The following is a 20,465-nucleotide window of genomic DNA, read 5'->3' as shown; positions in this document are numbered from 1 at the left end:
TGTGGTCACTTGGTATTGCTACATCCACCACAACGGCTTTCCTCTGTTCTTTGTCCACCACCACAATGTCCGGTTGGTTCTCCATTACCATCTTGTCTGTCTGGATCTGGAAGTCCCACAGGATCTTAGCTCGGTCATTCTCCACCACCTTTGGGGGTGTTCCCCACTTTGATCTCGGGGCTTCCAGTCCATATTCTGCACAGATGTTCCTGTACACTATGCCCGCCACTTGGTTATGTCGTTCCATGTACGCTTTCCCTGCCAGCATCTTGCACCCTGCTGTTATATGTTGGACTGTCTCAGAGGCCTCCTTGCACAACCTACACCTTGGGTCTTGTCTGGTGTGGTAGATCTGAGCCTCTATTGCTCTGGTGTTTAGGGCCTGTTCCTGGGCGGCCAGGATGAGGGCCTCTGTGCTGTCCTTGAGTCCAGCTTTCTCCAGCCATTGGTAGGATTTCCTGATATCAGCCACTTCAGTTATTTGTCGGTGGTACATCCCATGTAGGGGCTTGTCTTCCTATGATGGTTCCTCCAGCACCTCGTCCTCTGTTCCCCATTGTCTGAGACATTCGCTGAGCACATCGTCCATTGAGGCTTTGTCCTTGATGTATTTATGGATCTTGGATGTTTCATCCTGGACAGTGGCTCTCACACTCACTAGTCCTCTGCCTCCTTCCTTACGGCTTGTGTACAGTCTCAGGGTGCTGGATTTGGGGTGGAACCCTCCATGCATGGTTAGTAGCTTCCGAGTCTTAACGTCCGTGGCCTTTATCTCTTCCATTGGCCAGCTAATTATTCCGGCAGGGTATCTGATTACTGGTAAGGCATAGCTGTTTATTGCACGGATCTTGTTCTTGCCATTGAGCTGGCTTCTCAGGACTTGCCTTTTTCGTTGGAAGTATTTGGCTGTGGCTCCTTTTCTTGTGAACTCATCGAGGTTGCCATTTGCTTGTGGTATTCCCAGGTACTTGTAGCTGTGCTCTATGTCTGCTATCGTTCCCTCTGGGAGTGAGACGCCTTCTGTGCGAATGACCTTCCCTCTCTTTGTGACCATCCGGCCACACTTCTCTAGTCCGAATGACATCCCAATGTCAGTGCTGTAGATCCTGGTGGTGTGGATCAGTGAGTCGATGTCTCGCTAGCTCTTGGCGTACAGCTTGATGTCATCCATGTAGAGGAGGTGACTGATTGTGGCCCCATTCTTGAGTCGGTATCCGTAGCCAGTCTTGTTGATGATTTGGCTAAGGGGGTTTATTTATATATATATATATATAAAAAATTCCCTTCTCACCCTCCGCGGGTGGTCTCTTTCATCCTCTGAGCTCGGGTCCTCTACCAGAGGCCTGGGAGCTTGAGGGTTCTGCGCAGTATCTTGGCTGTGCCTAGAACTGCGCATTTCTGGACTGAGATGTCTGATGTTGTTCCTGGGATCTGTTTGAGCCACTGCTCCAGTTTGGGGGTGACCGCCCCGAGGGCCCCGATGACCACAGGCACCACTGTGGTCTTCACCTTCCAGGCCTTCTCCAGTTCCTCTCTGAGGCCCTGGTATTTCTCCAGTTTCTCATGCTCCTTTTTCCTGATGTTGTGGTCACTTGGTATTGCTACATCCACCACAACGGCTTTCCTCTGTTCTTTATCCACCACCACAATGTCCGGTTGGTTCGCCATTACCATCTTGTCTGTTTGGATCTGGAAGTCCCACAGGATCTTAGCTCGGTCATTCTCCACCACCTTTGGGGGTGTTCCCCACTTTGACCTTGGGGCTTCCAGTCCATATTCGGCACAGATGTTCCTGTACACTATGCCCGCCACTTGGTTATGTCGTTCCATGTACGCTGTCCCTGCCAGCATTTTGCACCCTGCTGTTATGTGCTGGACTGTCTCAGAGGCCTCCTTGCACAACCTACACCTTGGGTCTTGTCTGGTGTGGTAGATCTGAGCCTCTATTGCTCTGGTGTTTAGGGCCTGTTCCTGGGCGGCCAGGATGAGGGCCTCTGTGCTGTCCTTGAGTCCAGCTTTCTCCAGCCATTGGTAGGATTTCCTGATATCAGCCACTTCAGTTATTTGTTGGTGGTACATCCCATGTAGGGGCTTGTCTTCCCATGATGGTTCATCCAGCACCTCGTCCTCTGTTCCCGAGGTGCTGGATGAACTCGGGATATATATATATCCCGAGATTATATATATATATATATATATATATATATATATACACACACACGTTTTTCCGATTTAGTGTTTTCTACTAAACAGAAAAAAGAAAAAGACCATCCGTATCATCAGTATAATTTATTACCTAAAATTACATTACAAGTTTAAAATAATTTTTCTAAAATTAAATCCATATCAATACATTTTCTAAGCAGAAAAATCCTTAAAATCATGTCAAATAAATACATCCATTTCCCCAAATCACTGAAATAAAAATAAGTACAAAGGATAAAAACACAATAAAGATTCCAAAATTTTACAAGTCTAAATCTGAAAGCAGTCAAACCTGCAATTACTCCACTTCCAATCAGCAGGTTACTAAGAATCTTACTTGAGGTTCACATTGTACCATCAAACCTGTGAGTTCTCATGTGAACGGTTACATTTCTTTTGAGCGAAACCTTTTCTACAGAACCTACAACAGAAAGGTTTCTAACCCGTGTGAATCTTCTTGTGATGAAGTAAACTGGATCTACACAAAACATTTTTCTCGCTTGTCACTAAGGGTGCACCGATTGCAGTTTTTGTTTTGGGCCGCTCTAATAGTCAAACCTCTCAACGGAGAGCAGAAGAGAGCAGTGGCTGAGGTCAATAAAATTGAGGGATCAGATCAGTTTCACATGCAAGAATCAGCTGATCTCCCAAAATTAAGGAAATCAACATAGATTAATCGGCTGGCTGATAAATCAGTACACCACTACTTCTCACCTGTGTGAATTCCCATGTGAATATTTAAACTTTTAATATAAGAGAAACTTTTTCCACAGGTTCCACATGAGAAAGGTTTCTCACCTGTGTGAGCTCTCATGTGAATATTTAAACTTTTTTTGTAAGAAAAACTTTTTCCACAGGTCCCACATGAGAAAGGTTTCTCACCTGTGTGAGCTCTCATGTGAATATTTAAACTTTTTTTATAAGAAAAACTTTTTCCACAGGTTCCACATGAGAAAGGTTTCTCACCTGTGTGAGCTCTCATGTGAATATTTAAACTTTTTTTGTAAGAAAAACTTTTTCCACAGGTCCCACATGAGAAAGGTTTCTCACCTGTGTGAGTTCCCATGTGAATATTTAAACTTTTTTTGTAAGAAAAACTTTTTCCACAGGTTCCACATGAGAAAGGTTTCTCACCTGTGTGAGTTCTCATGTGAGTATTTAAACTTTTTATACAAGATAAACTTTTTCCACAGGTTCCACATGAGAAAGGTTTCTCACCTGTGTGAGTTCCCATGTGAATATTTAAACTTTTCTTATAAGAAAAACTTTTTCCACAGGTTCCACATGAGAAAGGTTTGTCACCTGTGTGAGTTCTCACGTGAGTATTTAAACTTTTCATATAAGAGAAACTTTTTCCACAGCTCCCACATGAGAAAGGTTTCTCACCTGTGTGAGTTCCCATGTGAATATTTAAACTTTTTTTATAAGAAAAACTTTTTCCACAGGTTCCACATGAGAAAGGTTTCTCACCTGTGTGATATCTCATGTGAATACTTAAACTTTTTTTATAAGAAAAACTTTTTCCACAGGTTCCACATGAAAACGGTTTCTCACCTGTGTGAGTTCTCATGTGAATATTTAAACATCTTTTATAAGAGAAATTTTTTCCACAGGTCCCACATGAGAAAGGCTTCTCACCTGTGTGAGTTCTTATGTGATCAACTAACTGAGATTTATACAAGCATTTTCTTCCACATGTGCCACAAGAGAAAGTCTTCTCACCTGTGTGAAATCTCATTTGAGCAGTTAAGCTGTTTTTATAAGTGAAAAGTGTTCCACAGGTCCCACATGAGAACGGTTTCTCACCTGTGTGAACTCTCATGTGAAAAGTTAAACTTCTTTTATGAGAGAAACTTTTTCCACAGGTCCCACATGAGAAAGGTTTCTCACCTGTGTGAACTCTCATGTGAAAAGTTAAACTTCTTTTATGAGAGAAACTTTTTCCACAGGTCCCACATGAGAAAGGTTTCTCACCTGTGTGAACTCTCATGTGAAAAGTTAAACTTCTTTTATGAGAGAAACTTTTTCCACAGGTCCCACATGAGAAAGGCTTCTCGTCTGTGTGAACTCTCATGTGCCTAATCAAGTAAGGATTCCTCTGGAAACTTTTTCCACAGGTCCCACAAGAGAAAGGCTTCTCACCCGTGTGAATTTTCATGTGATCAAGTAACTGAGATTTAGACACAAAACGTTTTCCACAGGTTGTGCACGTGTAAGGCCTCTCACCCGAGTGAATTCTCATGTGTCTGTTTAAAGTGCCGACTTGATGGAAACTTTTTCCACAAGCTGTACATGTGTACGGTTTTTCCCCTGTATGAATTCTCATGTGATAAATCAAAGTACTCTTGTGAGGGTAATGTTTTCCACAGGTTGAACATGTAAAAGGTTTCTTAGCAGTGTGAGTTGTCATGTGTGTTGTCAAGGAATTATTTCGAGAAAAAGTTTTGTCAGAAATTTTACAAGAATATAGTTTATGGTTTGGGTGATGTTTCTTGTGTGGTTTTTGTTTTGAAGTCTCAGTTTTGCCTTTCTGTTTGTTCACCAACATGTCATCAGTCTCCTGTTTCACCACAAGCTGTACTTTATCCTGACTGATGCAGAGTTGCTTCTCTTCCTCTTTGAACTGTTTATGTTCTGGTTCCTCTTGTTCCCGTTTTATCTGCAGAGGTTCTGGTTCCTCTTGTTCCCGTTTTATCTGCAGAGGTTCTGGTTCCTCTTGCTCCCGTTTCATCTGCAGAGGTTCTGGTTCCTCTTGCTCCCGTTTCATCTGCAGAGGTTCTGGTTCCTCTTGCTCCCGTTTCATCTGCAGAGGTTCTGGTTCCTCTTGCTCCTGTTTCATCTGCAGAGGTTCTGGTTCCTCTTGCTCCCGTTTCATCTGCAGAGGTTCTGGTTCCTCTTGCTCCCGTTTCATCTGCAGAGGTTCTGGTTGCTCTTGCTCCCGTTTCATCTGCAGAGGTTCTGGTTCCTCTTGCTCCCGTTTTTTCTGCAGAGGTTCTGGTTCCTCTTGTTCCCGTTTCATCTGCAGAGGTTCTGGTTCCTCTTGTTCCTGTTTTATCTGCCGAGGTTCTGGATCCTCCTTATGTAAAGTGGAGTTTTCCGGGTTGCTGGGCTCATTCAGAACCTCCTCCTCTTTAGACATGCTGCATTGTGGGAGATCTGGACAAAAAGACAAAACAGAAGCTTCAAAATGTGAATCAATGAACCCTTCACTTTCATTAACAAAAACTAAAATAAAAATCGTCTTCAGCAAACATGTACGCATCAATAAAATAAAATCTCCACCATAGTTCGTCTTTCGGACCACTTTTTATTTACCTTATTTGGATTTTACAATGTCTGCATGTGGTTAATTTTACCAGTGATAAAACTGCATTGACATCAAGTGCGCCAACATTTGGAAATATGTCGCCTGTCTAGCCGACATTAACCCCTCTTAAAGATTTTCTTCTTGCAAACTGGGACGTTGCACCATATTCTGTGACCACTGCACATTGTGACTGCAGGAGGCGCTGTTGCAGCTTTATAGTTTGCTATACTTATGGACACAGAATATGATTGCGCTTATATAATGGGAGCACACTGTAACTTGCAGTAAAATACTAAATATTTAAACCAAACTGTCTCTAACTCTCTCCTTTCTAAGTTACCATCTGACAATTAGTGTTATGACATTACTTTTCATTATTTGGAGAAAAGAGAGGCTTAGCAGAAACAGTTTGGTTTAAATATTTAGTATTTTACTATAAGTTACGATATATAATAAGCACTATCATATTCCGTCACAATATACATTTCTGTAATAGTCATAATATTAGTTGTCCTTTCCTCTTTTTGTTTTAGTTTCTTAAAAATGTGGAGTATTCCCTATTTAGCCCAGAAAAGGATTATTTTAGTTTATTAGTAATATCAGAAAATGTTTAGTACGCACTATTTAGATCAATATTATACAGCCCAGAAATGTAATCAGAATTGGAATAACTATGAACTTGGAATACAGAGATGCTTAACAGGAACAGTCACTGCTTAGTTTATATTACTTTTAACCCAGAAAAGGAATTAGATCGGGAAATGGAATTAGAATTACAAATGGAAATTGATACTTAGCAACTTGAACAGAAGCACTTAGTTTCCATACTTTAGAACAACATTAGATTAGTTTTCTTTCCTCTTTTTTTCCTTTTGGTTTGTTATTTTGTTTGTATTTCCTTTTAACTCATATAAAGCACTTTGAATTGCCTTGTTGCTGAAAATAAATAAATAAATTTATAAATAAAATTATCTCACCTTACAAAATTTATTGTATTACAACTTATAACGTTCACCAAGAACGTCTATACAGGTGGTGCAGAGTATTATCTATATGCAATTCTTTCACTCTGTCAAAAGTAAGATAACTCTTAAATCTTCCGTTTTTGCTTTGAAGGTTTTCTAAAGACACGATGTGAGGAAGAAGTGGGAAATATTTTTAAAGAGAGACCGATTCACTGTAGCACGGATGAATCCGACATCGGACTCAATCTCAGCAGCTGAATCACTCTGAAGCTACAACTCATCAGCTGAGAATATGGAAAAAACACACACACATAAATATATATGTTTTTTTGATTAATTCTATCAATTAAAAAAATACTTAAAAAAATTAATTCTTAGTAAATATAGCTTTGATAGCCGTTTGAATACAGTTCCTAGTAAAAAAAAAATAAGAAAAAGACATTATGATCAATTAAATGCACTGATTCTTTATTGTGCCTGCCAAACATAACGCTGAGCAGGAGCGCTGCCAGGAATCTTGGGGCCCCCTGACGAAAAATTTGATTGGGCCCCCCACAATCAAATTTGCGGTAAAAGCTACTGTAATTGTAACAGTTACTGTTAATTTTTTTTAGTCTATTTAATCCATAAAAAGCGTCACACTTTTAAAGGCTTGCATCTGCCTTGCTTTCTTTGGTTCAAATTAGCACAATATTTACTGTTCATGAATTTAACATCCAACTGTCCACATCCAGTATGCAAGTAGGTTGCTTCATTTTTTTCTATTAGTTTTAGATACTGAAATATCTCTCCCCATGAGCAACAGTCAAAAGCATCGTGCAACGACACATAAAGCAATCTAGACTTATAAAAAATGCTAGTAGTTGCATTTTTTTCAAGCTGCAGTACATAACTGATTAAAAAAATGTTTTCTCCACATTTGTTAAAGCTGTAACGATGTCGTAGAAGTTTGTTATGAGACAGATAATCTGTGAAAACAATCAATATCCTCCACCTCCTTCCTGAATTACTATTATTGGTTAAAGTAATGCACCATTCTGACCAAAACAACCAATCAGAACCAGTAGGACGCTCTTAGCTCTGTTCATTCACTCACTGCTAAATGTGCTAATGGTGGAGAAACAACTTATTACAAGAAACTGTTTATCTGGCGTCATTGGTAGCTATGCTAACTAAACTGAGCATCCACAGTTTGAATCTGCACAGCTCTGTGCTATGCTAGCTGCAGCACAGCACAAATCAAGAGGGAAGGAGGATGAGCAGCATCACATGAGATTGTGATCGACAGCACTAAAACTCTCCTGCCACCGACAGGTTGTTTTTAGAGCGCACTGGGAGAAGGCAGAGGAAATAGATTTTTCACAGATAACCTCTCATGCCATACTGTCACAACATAATGACAGTTTTAACAAATATCTGAAAAAAATATTGATATAAAAGTGACATACTGCAGCTTTAATTTCACTTGGGAGAGGACGGGTCAGGAAGGATATGGGATGGATTAGAGCTGCTGCTGATTGACTCATCTGTTAAGTGGTAAAAGGACAAGTTAAATATATGAATATTTTAGTAATTTCTTTCCTTAATTCATTAAATGCTAGTGAAAAGGAGGCAAATAGTAGTCTGTAGCTAAACTAACTATGCTAAATGGTTGATAATCTGACAGTCTACTCGCCTCTCTGAGAAAAACTGGGTTATAAATTAACACTCGACTTTTTCTCTCTCTCCCGCTTTTTTTGAAAACCTGATTTTATAACTTTTCTTGGCAGCATAGTAACTGCCACAATCGTTCGTGTCTTTCACCGACTGCTGCCAACAGCTTCACTCTAAACCGCTCCAAGCAGGAACGAACCATTTAATGGAAGTAAGGGGTTTCAGGGCAAATATGGATGTGTGTTTTTTGATCTGGGAGTGGGAACATTAAATTTTTACTGCTCAAAACAATCTTTGAAAATACAATATGATAAAGTTTGTAATTGACAGGGCCCCGAGTTTTTATTTTTTATTTTTATTTCTATGAACAAAAATAAATAAATTGTGGAAGGCCCCCTTTTGGTCAGGGCCCCTAGAAAAAAAATCCATGAAGCAGCAAGACCACAAAAGGTGAACCGCGTTACAGCGAGGGATCACTGTACAACTCTACCAACAAAAAATCTCTCAGAATAATATACATGGCATCATAAAATCAAATACATGAATTTTTGCTTGCATCGGTTTAACAACCCTGGTTATTCTTCAGTTAACCCAATTCATTTGTTTGTTATTGACTTTTGCTCAATTAAATTTCTTACATGTACATTGCAAATTGTAGTTTTATAGGTGATCATGTTTTTCATGTCTCCTTACTTCCATTGTTCTTCCTGTTATTGATGGAGTTATATAGATATTATTTATAACGTATGAAAGTATTTTGTGTCATTTAATTAGCTGTACATGCTTAAGGAAATGAAAAAATATGTTTGATAAAATAATTTATATTTTATATTTTATTGGCAAAAGATAAATCCTCTTATCTTTTGTCAGTAATGCCAAAATTAATAGTAAATAATAGACGTTGTGGTATTCTGATATAGTAATTATATTAGTTGTGTTACCACCCCACGCCACTAGAGGCAGTAGCAGGCCCGAAAAGATGCAACTAAGGAGCAGATTTAGAAGTACACTGAAAACTACAGAATTTGTAAAAAACTGAGTTGCGCTGAATTAAAGAGAAGTTCAAATACTTACTGAAAGTGAAACTCCTTCCTAAAGGTGAAGATGTATCACAGATTTAAAAAGAAAATAAAAACGGAAGGCTGCGCATAGCACCCATCAACCTCGTTAGCTGCCCTGACTAATGGATAAAGACACTACGAAGTAGAAATCCAAGTATTTTGAAACCTGCTCTGCATCCCCAGAACCAGAACTAAAGGAGGAGAAGCAGCATTCAGTTTCTATGCACCACAGATTTGGAACAAACTTCCAGAAAACTGTAAAACAGCTGAAACACTGAGTGCCTTTTAATCTCAACTTAAAGCCCACCTGTTCAGAGTTGCTTACGGCTAAATTAGGTTTAGAGTCCCGGTTGACGGCGTTTCAACTAAAGTTCTAAATGGATAGAAAAGGTGTGCAGGTTTTAATCATTTTTATTCATTTATTTTTTATTATTTTTATTTGATTGTTTATTACTGCGTTTTTGTTTTTAATGATTTAAAGCTCTTTGAAATGCCTTGCTCCTGAAATGTGCTATGAAAATAAAATTTGATTGATTGACATATGTAACACAGACCATAGACATCTACACATATGACTTCTACTTATTTTTGACACAAATGGAACCTCATATCCATGAGGCGTCTATTCTTTAATTATGTCTATGGGCTCATCAGTAAAACCTGAAGGTGTTTCGTACCTATTCGGTGCAAGATGATCTTCGGTATCCGGGTGAAATCCAGCGGTCTGCGCTGATCCTCCATCTCTTCCTCGATCTTGACGTTGATTTCTTTCAACTCTGTGAATGTTTCTTCAGCAGGAGTTTCCTGCTCGTTGATAAACTCTCTCTGAGGCGGAACTGAAGACATTTTTATTAAAAACACTCACATATTTAGCTAAACTTCAAACCCGTTTTCACACAACCGTCTAACAAAAGAAAAGCTGAGAGTATCCCGTGTCCTCTGTTTTTATCTTTTGTGTGTTTCACTTCAGTGGCTGTACTGAAGAAACAGGAAATTATTTTTTGTTCCGCTTTGAATTTTCTGCTGCTAGTCTCCTCTTTTATTGAAGGGTTTATTGTTAGTGGAAATTTAGAAAATAGTTTAATTTATATGTGTAACCTGGGGTTGTGACTCTTTTTGTATGGTGGTAAAACATAATGCTGCTTGATAAGTCAAGACCAAGTACAAGCAGGGAGGGAGAGTTTAGTGAGAACCACAGGTGTCAAACTCCAGTCCTCAAGGGCCGCTGTCCTCCAGTTTTTAGATGTGCCAGAGGTTCAAAACGCTGGAATGAAATGGTTTAATTACCTCCTCCTTGTGTAGATCGGTTCTCCAGAGCCTTAATGACCTGATTATTCTATTCAGGTGTGGTGCAGCAGAGGCTCATCTAAAAGATGCAGGACACCGGCCCTTGAGGACTGGAGTTTGGCACGCCTGGATCATCAGTCTGAAAAAAACAAAACAAACAAACAAACAAACAAACAAACCAAAAACTCTGATAATATTGTTTTGTTGTTCTTGCAATATTTAATAAAGTGGTGTTTGAATGAAAATCACTTCTGTCTCATTGGTAACTAAGAGTGATAGCTCATTAGAATAAACTTCTTATTATCAATGTAACTTTTTCCATTATTATTCTTTTATTTCTCTACCTCAGTTCACCCAAGTGCAACGCAGTATATAAAATAATTACACACAGACTAATGTTTTTTTTAAGCTTTTACAGTTAATTTTGAAGTTTAATGTTTTTAATTAAATGTTTTTATAAAATCTCCATTTACTAAATGTTTATATAAAATGTTTATATTAAACTTTTAATGTTTAATAAAAAGCTTTTATATCAGAAATGTGACCTGACACGGAAGCACCTTCGTGCTGCCACCTACTGACAACATCCTGCTACTACACCTACATTGTTTCAGCTGTTGTAGAAATCAGTGACTCAGCTATTTTTCTACAATACATACATTAAGATTAAGAATATATTTGGTTACTGTTAAGAAAAATAACATTTAAAATAAGCTAGTTTTAAAACTTAATATGTTTTGATTGAAATAGCCTAATTATAGTTTTAAAATTTATAACTTTTTCTGGCCCATTGACCTTTATTTTACCTGTAGTTAAGGCAGATTTTTTTGCCAAGATCTTTGATCTGCCCTCAGTAGCAATCAGTAGGAAGTTCCAGCTTTTCACACTGATCTGTGAAAACAGCAGGAGATCAGGAGAGCCTCAGTTTCCACCTTATTTAAACAATGGTGACAACTGGTGTTTGATCTTGTGAACAAATTGCAGGGAGTTTCTAACTTTAAAAAGGGTCAGAGACAGGTCCTGGTTGAATGAGCAAAGATACACCTTATTTGAATAAATTAAAGAAAAGAAGATAAAACTTTCCACACAGAGTAACAAATTAGATATTGCTCTTTTCAATTTCTCCAAGGACGTCTTTGCTTTTTGTTTGTCGTTGCCATATTTTGTTTTCTCAGGTAAATTCATGTGTTGTCTGTGCTCTGAGGTTTCTGACGTTATCTGATGTGCTTTTCTGGTGATTGTATGTATCTGTCTTGAAGAAATGCTGATTATTGTGACGCTGTCATCTCTGTGTGATCTCAGTCTTTGCGCACAGCACTTTTCTGAATCCGGGCATAAGAGAGGATTTAACGAGTCAAAAGGTTTTTTAAAGCTTTAGAATTTTTCCTCTCTTAATATTACCTAATTCAAAGCAGGTATTAAACATTGCTCTCTTTAAGCCTATGAAGTAAAATGTTTTTATTAATTCCTCTATCTAATCTTAAATGTCACATTTTCATTAGATGAAACCAGAAATTAATTAAAATCAAGAGAAATGTAGCAATGAATTGTGGGAAATACACTTCGTAAAAGAAAATGCGGTCTCAGCGTAAAGACGGAAATCGGACAGAAAATGGGCAAAGCGAAGGGCGGATGTGGAGAATGTGGGACGCACTGCGAAGCCTTCAACATGAACGCGCATTTGAAAGACGGACACTACGCAGCCGCAGTGAGCCGCTATCAACCCGCTTCTTTTTAAAACGTCCTCGACCCGATTCTCCACCGTCCTTAGAGGGAAAACCTCTCGTAAAGAAACAGATGTGAGAGGCAAGACGCAAATCCCAGGCTGAACAATGACGGTGAGGATGAGTACAGACAATTAAAAAAATGGTGTTAATCAGTGTGCTGCTGTTATATCAGACAGAATGGAGCAGGAGAGGAACTGACCCATCAGAACCTAAAGAACCAGACATCAGAGTCTCTTCATCCCTCAGTCATCTCCTGAGGCTGATATGGTACAGAACATTTAGCCATGATTAAGTTTCTTATTGTGGTTTTAGTAGACTGTTCTGGTTTAATTATCTGCTTATTGTATAATAGTATCAGCCAAAATAACATAAATGGTGATTTAAAGAACAAATCATACTAATAGATTAACAGTAAATACATAAATATTTCTTACTTTAAAAGGTTTGAGGGCTTTCTATACGTTTCATTTAGAAATGTTGAAATATTTTATGACTACATTGTTCAGCGGTCATTTAATGTAGAATTTCACCATTAACTTGGTTTACCAGTTTGGATAATCTGACTTTCTATTAATGAAGAAAAAACATGCCAATCAAAAATGTACCAGGCACAGACCAGCAACACAGGGGCGGTTCTAGACGGGGGCCGACATGGGAACCGAAGAAATTATACTGAATAAATGCCTTTTGCTAATATTTAGAGGTAGATTTATTTAACCTTCACAATTTTACCTTAATGAATTAAAAATTATAGTGCTGCACCTTTAGCTGCTGTTCCATCTGCCAGGGATCTGCAACCTCTGGAGACACAAGTGACTCTTTGGCTCACTGATTATATCAAATGATGAAATATTGTTCTGGTTTTGGTCGTTTAATTCTTTTTCAAGTGTTGCCATGGAAAAACACCGTCTACCCTGACCCCTGTGGGAAATCTGGTCTAGAACCAGCCTACAAACCTAACTCATTTATATAAATGGTTTTGGTAATACTCTGTAAAATACTATAATTTTCACATAACTTTCATACTTTTGGCTGCCTGAGGACACATTTTGAATACTAAATCAGGTGTTATGATCAGTTACTCAGTACTTCAGTAGTTTACCAAATACTTCAAAAGAAAATACACAAGAACATTATTCCAGCAGGGAATATTAAATAAATAGAATAATAATCCCTGAGCTTTACTATCTGTCAAGTGTTTATTGAAACATGAATATTGACTATTAAAATTCATGACAAATTAAGGAGGAAGAGATGGGCTCTGCTAACGTTTTCCTGATTTAACATGTTTTCTACTAAACATAAAAAAGAAAAAGACCATCAGTATCATCAGTATGATAATTTATTATCTAAAAATTATAATAAAAGTTTCAATAACTTCTTTCTAAAATTCAATCCACATCATCAATATGTTTTCTAAGCATTAAAACCATGTCAAATAAATACATCCATTTCCCCAAATCATTGAAATAAAATAAATAAGTACAAAGAATAAAAACAATAAAGATTCCAAACTCATCATTTCTAAATCTGAAAGCAGTCAAACCTGCAGTTACTCCACTTCCAAACAGCAGGTTACTAAGAATCTTGAGGTTCACATTGTACCATCAAACCTGTGAGTTCTCATGTGAACGGTTACATTTCTTTTGAGTGAAACCTTTTCTACAGGACCTACAACAGAAAGGTTTCTAACCCGTGTGAATCTTCTTGTGATGAAGTAAACTGGATCTACACAAAACATTTTCCTCGCTTTTCACTAAGGGTGCACCGATTGCAGTTTTCATTTTGGGGTGCTCTAATAGTCACACCTCTCAATGGAGAGCAGAAGAGAGCAGTGGCTGAGGTCAATAACATTGGGGGATCAGACCAGCTTCACACACAAGAATCAGCTGATGTCCCAAAATTAAGGAAAACAACATAGATTAATCGGCTGGCTGATAAATCAGTGCACCGCTACTTCTCACATGTGAATTCTGATGCAAGTTAAATGGTATTTTTGAGGAAAACTTTTTCCACAGATCCCACATGAGTAAGACTACTCACTTGTGAATCCTCATGTGATGAAGTAAAACAGACCTAAAAGCAAAGCATTTTCCACAGGTCCCACATGAAAAAGAACTCTCACCTGTATGAGTCTTCATGTGAAAATGTAAATGGTGTTTTCTAGCATACTTCTTTCCACAGGTCCCACATGAGAAAGGTTTCTCACCTGTGTGAGTTCTCATGTGTTCAACTAACTGAGATTTATACAAACATTTTTTTCCACAGGTGCCACAAGAGAATGTCTTCTCACCTGTGTGAACTCTCATATGAGTAGTTAAATTTCTTTTACGAGTGAAACTTTTTCCACAGGTCCCACATGAGAAAGGTTTCTCACCTGTGTGAGTTTTCATGTGATCAACTAACTGAGATTTATACAGGCAATTTCTTCCACAGGTGCCACAAGAGACAGTCTTACCCATGTGAAATCTCTTGTGAGCAGTTAAACTTCTTTTCTGAGTAAAACGCATTCCACAAGTCCCACATGAGAAAGGTTTCTCACCAGTGTGAATTGTCATGTGGAGATTTAATCTGTGTTTATAAGAGAAACTTTTTCCACAGGTCCCACATGAGAAAGGTTTCTCACCTGTGTGAGTTCTCATGTGACCAACTAACTGAGATTTATACAGGCAATTTTTTCCACAGATGCCACAAGAGAAGGTCTTCTTACTAATGTGAATTCTCATGTGAAGATTTAAACCTCTTTTAAGAGTGAAACATTTTCCACAGGTCTCACATGAGAAAGGTTTCTCACCTGTGTGAGTTCTCATGTGAAAAGTTAAACTTCTCTTCTGAGTGAAACTTTTTCCACAGGTCCCACATGAGAAAGGTTTCTCACCTGTGTGAACTCTGATGTGCGTAGCCAAGTTATGTTTCTTCCGGAAACTTTTTCCACAGGTCACACAAGAGAAAGGCTTCTCACCAGTGTGAATTGTCATGTGATCAAGTAACTGAGATTTAGATACAAAACTTTTTCCACAGGTTGTGCACGTGTAAGGCCTCTCACCAGAGTGAATTTTCATGTGTCTGTTTAAAGTGCCGATTTGATGGAAACTTTTTCCACAAGCTGTACATGTCAACGATTTTTCCCCTGTATGAATTCTCATGTGATCAATAAAACGATTCTTGTGAGGGTCTTTCTGCTGTTTGTTCACCAACATGTCATCAGTCTCCTGTTTCAGCACAAGCTGCTCTTCATCCTGACTAATGCAAAGTTGCTCCTCTTCCTCTTTGAACTCTTGAGGTTCTGGTTCCTCTTGCTCCAGTTTTATCTGCAGAGGTTCTGGTTCCTCTTGCTCCAGTTTTATCTGCAGAGGTTCTGGTTCCTCTTGCTCCCGTTTCTTCTGCAGAGGTTCTGGTTCCTCTTGCTCCCGTTTTTTCTGCAGAGGTTCTGGTTCCTCTTGCTCCCGTTTTTTCTGCAGAGGTTCTGGTTCCTCTTGTTCCCGTTTTTTCTGCAGAGGTTCTGGTTCCTCTTGTTCCCGTTTTATCTGCAAAGGTTCTGGTTCCTCTTGTTCCCGTTTTTTCTGCAGAGGTTCTGGTTCCTCTTGTTCCCGTTTTATCTGCAGAGGTTCTGGTTCCTCTTGTTCCCGTTTATTTTGCAGAGGTTCTGGTTCCTCTTGCTCCCGTTTCATCTGCAGAAGTTCTGGTTCCTCTTGTTCCTGTTTCATCTGCAGAGGTTCTGGATCCTCCTGATGTAAAGTGGAGTTTTCCGGGTTGCTGGGCTCATTCAGAACCTCCTCCTCTTTAGACATGCTGCATTGTGGGAGATCTGGACAAAAAGACAAAACAAAAGCTTCAAAATGTGAATCAATGAACCCTTCACTTTCATTAACAAAAGCTAAAATAAAAATAGTCTTCATCGAACATGTACGCATCAATAAAAATAAAATCTCCGCCATTGTTCGTCTTTCGGAGCAATTTTTATTAACCTTATTTGGATTTTACAATGTCTGCATGTGGTTAATAATTTTACCAGTGATAAAACTGCATTGACATCAAGTGCGCCAACATTTGGAAATATGTCGCCTGTCTAGCCGACATTAACCCCTCTTAAAGATTTTCTTCTTGCAAACTGGGACGTTGCACCATATTCTGTGACCACTGCACATTGTGACTGCAGGAGGCGCTGTTGCAGCTTTACAGTTTGCTATACTTATGGACACAATATGATTGCGCTTATATAATGGGAGCACACTGTAACTTGCAGTAAAATACTAAATATTTAAACCAAACTGTCTCCAACTCTCTCCTTCCTAAGTAACTATCTGACCATTAGTGTTATGACTTTGTAGGGTTTTATACAGTCATGGCTAAAAGTTTTGAGAATGATTAAAATGTTAATTTTTAAAAAGTCTACTGCTTCAGTTTTTATAATGGCAATTTGCATATACTCCAGAATGTTATAAAGAGTGATCAGCATGACAGCAATTAATTGCAAAGTCAATATTTGCCTAGAAAATGAACTTTATCGCCCAAAACACATTTCACTTTCATTGCAGCCCTGCCTTAGAAGGACAAGCCAACATCGTTTCAGTGATTGCTCCATTAACACAGGTGTGGGTGTTGATTTATGTTTTCGCATCCACCTGAATAATGTGCAGTTGCGCCACTGCTGGGATAAAGTCATTTTCTCTGATGAATCCCCTTTCCGATTGTTTGGGACATCTGGAAAACAGCTTGTTCAGAGAAGATGAGGTGAACGCTGCCACCAGTCTTGTCTCATGCCAACTGTAAAGCATCCTGAACCCATTCATGTGTGGGGTTGCTTCTCAGCCAAGGGACTCGGCTCTCTCACAGTCTGGCCTAAAAACACAGCCATGAATAAAGAATGGTACCAGAATGTCCTCCGAGAGCAACTTCTCCCCACCGTCCAAGAGCAGTTTGGTGATGAACAATGCCTTTCCCAGCATGATGGAGCACCTTGGTATAGAGCAAAGGTGATAACCAACTGGCTCAGGGAACAAAACAGAGAGATTTTGGGTCCATGGCCTGGAAACTCCCCAGATCTTAATCCCACTGAAAACTTGTGGTCAATCATCAAGAGACGGGTGGACAAACAAAAACCTAGGAATTCTGACAAAATGCAAGCATTGATGGTGCAAGAATGGACTGCTATCAGTCAGGATTTGGTCCAGAAGTTGATTGAGAGCATGCCAGGGAGAACTGCAGAGGTCCTGAAGAAGAGGGGTCAACACTGCAAATATTGACTTGCTGCATTAACTCATTCTAACCGTCAATAAAGGCTTTTGTTACTCATAATATGATTGCAATTGTATTTCAGTATGTGATGAAAACATCTGACATACATACATGAAAACCAGAGGGCAGCAGATCATGTGAAAATATAATATTTGTCATTCTCAAAACTTTTGGCCATGACTGTACAGTTATAAGGCGTTATCGACCACCTTCTGCTGTGATACACTCCCTAATTTGTCCAAATATCTAGCAGACCTAAATAAAAATGAATTTGTTTTGTTAGATTTAAATCTAGAGTGGTTGACAGCATCTTCAGATAGCTTAAAAAATATAATTAAAAAGTATTATAATTATAAAAACTATAATTAAAACTATTAATTATCACCCAGGTAATTAATTACCCCACCCGACTTAACAACAAATGCCCTCTAAAATCATCACTCCTTGATGTAATAATGACAAACACTCCTCATAAATATACAGGGATAGGAGTTTTTGCAAACGTCCTTAGTGATCATTGTGCTGTAGGTACAGTTAGAAATCTCAACTTACCGAAACCTAAGCCACGTATCTTGACCAAAACACATTTAAAACGCCTAACAAATTTTGTTTGGAAAAAAAGTAAAATGGTGTCTGATAAATTAGCAATTTCAAATTATTTTAACGAGCATTTATGTCTGTTGGTTCTCTATTTGAGGATTTAAATTCATCCGGCCCAAATGTAAATACTGATGAGCTGTTTTTGAATGATGATTGTAACTTCACCACTTTTAAAATTTTCCCCTATTTGTACAGCTGAGGTTCTCAGAGAACTGAGAAACAGACACCAAAAAAATCAGCAGGGACAGATAACCTGGATCCTTTTTTTCCAAAATTGGCTGTAGAGTTTATAGCAGAGCCATGGTCTTATATTTTTGATCCAAGTCTAATTTCTAATAAAATTTCTAGGGTCTGGAAATCAGCATTTGTTTTGCCTCTATTCAAGAGTGGAGAATCGTCACAGGTAAACTGCAGACCAATTTATAAGCTATGTGTCCTAGCAAACATTTTTGAAAAATTAGTTACAGTTCAATTGGAGATTTTTTTTAGATTCTAATTGTGTTTTACAAAATGTACAGTCTGGTTTTAGGAAAAACATAGTACTGTTACTGCCACTTTAAAGGTTATTAATGATCTTATTGAGGATCTTGATGACAAAAAGCATTGTGTTGCTCCGTTTATTGATTTATCAAAAGGCATTTGACAGTAAATCACAAGCTTTTAATTGACATTCTACACAGCATTGGGCTCTCGCATCAAGCTACCATGTGGGCAGCTGATTACCTGTCGATCAGAACCCAATTCATTTCTTCTATTGGTACGATTTTAAATGGTGTCCCACAGGGCTCAGTTCTTGGCCCACCTTTATTCTCCATTTATATAATTGTGTGAAAATCTGTCAAATGCTTTTTTCTTTATGCAGGTGATTTAGTAATTTACTGCTATTCTTCATCACTTGTACAGGAAATGCAGTTTTTGGAGTCTGCTTTAATGTAGTTCAAACCTGCTTAAAAACTCTAAAGTTGGTTTTGAATGAGGATAAGGCTTGAGCAAAGGTTTTTTCACACTCCAGAAAACTACCAGAAATCCCTCCACTGCTTACAACTGATGTAGGAACACAAATGGAGTTTGTCAGCAATTATAAATATCTTGGCTTTAAGAACCGACCTCATACTTAACAACCTGCTGATCCTTGCGAAATTCTTCATACACTCCTGTAAATGGGGGAACCCCCCCCACCCCCCGCAACTTTTCAGCCTTTCAAAACCTTATAATGGACAACCACTTCAGATCTTTAAAGCTGAAGAAAAACAAGTATAGATTAAAGCTCCTGGACGCCTAAAATGATGTGAATTTATTTGAAAACTGGTGCCCCTTTGTCTTTCTCTGTTTGTTCTTATCATTCTGCTTTTCCTCTGTTTGATGTCTGACAAATTTCATTTATTTTTATTTTACTTAACTTTTTTTTAATCATTATTGTTAACTTATTTTGTGTGCCATAAGCCAAAGACTTATCGTTTTTATATACAAGCCACATGATCTTGTACAGTTAAAAATGTTTAATAATAATAAAAGGAACCAACAGCATGGACCAACGAAATGAACTACATAAGCAGCATCTACATGCAACACAGAACATAGACATCTACACGTATGATTTATACTTATTTTTGACACAAATGGAGCCTCATATCCATGAGGCGTCTATTCTTTTATTATGTCTATGGGCTCATCAGTAAAACCTGAAGGTGTTTCGTACCTATTCGGTGTAAGATGATCTTTGGTATCCGGGTGAAATCCAGCGGTCTGCGCTGATCCTCCATCTCTTCTTCGATCTTGACGTTGATTTCTTTCAACTCTGTGAATGTTTCTTCAGCAGGAGTTTCCTGCTCGTTGATAAACTCTCTCTGAGGCGGAACTGAAGACATTTTTATTAAAAACACTCACATATTTAGCTAAACTTCAAACCCGTTTTCATACAACCGTCTAACAAAAGAAAAGCTGAGAGTATCCCGTGTCCTCTGTTTTTATCTTTTGTGTTTCACTTCAGTGGCTGTACTGAAGAAACTGGAAATTATTTTTAGTTCCGCTTTGAATTTTCTGCTGCTAGTCTCGTCTTTTATTGATGGGTTTATTGTTAGTGGAAATTTAGAAAATAGTTTAATTTATATGTGTAACCTGGGGTTGTGACTCTTTTTGTATGGTGGTAAAACATAATGCTGCTTGATAACTCAAGACCAAGTACAAGCAGGGAGGGAGAGTTTAGTGAGAACCACAGGTGTCAAACTCCAGTCCTCAAGGGCCGCTGTCCTCCAGTTTTTAGATGTGCCAGAGGTTCAAAACGCTGGAATGAAATGGTTTAATTACCTCCTCCTTATGTAGATCGGTTCTCCAGAGCCGTAATGACCTGATTATTCTATTCAGGTGTGGTGCAGCAGAGGCTCATCTAAAAGTTGCAGGACACCGGCCCTTGAGGACTGGA

At 38.5% G+C, this 20,465-nt stretch overlaps 2 protein-coding genes and 1 long non-coding RNA gene across 3 annotated transcripts; 1 reads left to right on the top strand and 2 right to left on the bottom strand.

The window, feature by feature from the left end:
* Nucleotides 1-2,274: 2,274 nt before the first annotated feature.
* LOC148154275 (uncharacterized) lies at nt 2,275-10,182 on the bottom strand. Its single transcript, XM_088016149.1, has 2 exons — nt 9,869-10,182; nt 2,275-5,361 (listed from the first exon to the last, which is right to left on the bottom strand). Exons 1-2 carry the CDS (start codon nt 10,035-10,037, stop codon nt 2,909-2,911), a joined length of 2,622 nt encoding a protein of 873 aa, XP_087872275.1. The 5' UTR covers nt 10,038-10,182; the 3' UTR covers nt 2,275-2,908.
* Nucleotides 5,156-15,995, top strand: LOC148154274 (uncharacterized). Its single transcript, XR_015766248.1, has 3 exons — nt 5,156-5,196; nt 15,489-15,560; nt 15,921-15,995. It is a non-coding gene; the product is annotated as an uncharacterized LOC148154274 (long non-coding RNA).
* Nucleotides 13,530-20,053, bottom strand: LOC106911497 (uncharacterized). The gene is made up of 2 exons (XM_014978304.2): nt 19,743-20,053; nt 13,530-16,013 (listed from the first exon to the last, which is right to left on the bottom strand). Exons 1-2 carry the CDS (start codon nt 19,909-19,911, stop codon nt 14,245-14,247), a joined length of 1,938 nt encoding a protein of 645 aa, XP_014833790.2. The 5' UTR covers nt 19,912-20,053; the 3' UTR covers nt 13,530-14,244.
* Between the last annotated feature and the right edge of the window lie 412 nt (nt 20,054-20,465).

This window comes from Poecilia mexicana, unplaced genomic scaffold (genome assembly GCF_051168715.1).
Source record: "Poecilia mexicana isolate PSO_F unplaced genomic scaffold, ASM5116871v1 scaffold_18, whole genome shotgun sequence".
Lineage (NCBI taxonomy): Eukaryota > Metazoa > Chordata > Actinopteri > Cyprinodontiformes > Poeciliidae > Poecilia > Poecilia mexicana.
This window is presented reverse-complemented; position numbering and strand designations above follow the sequence as displayed.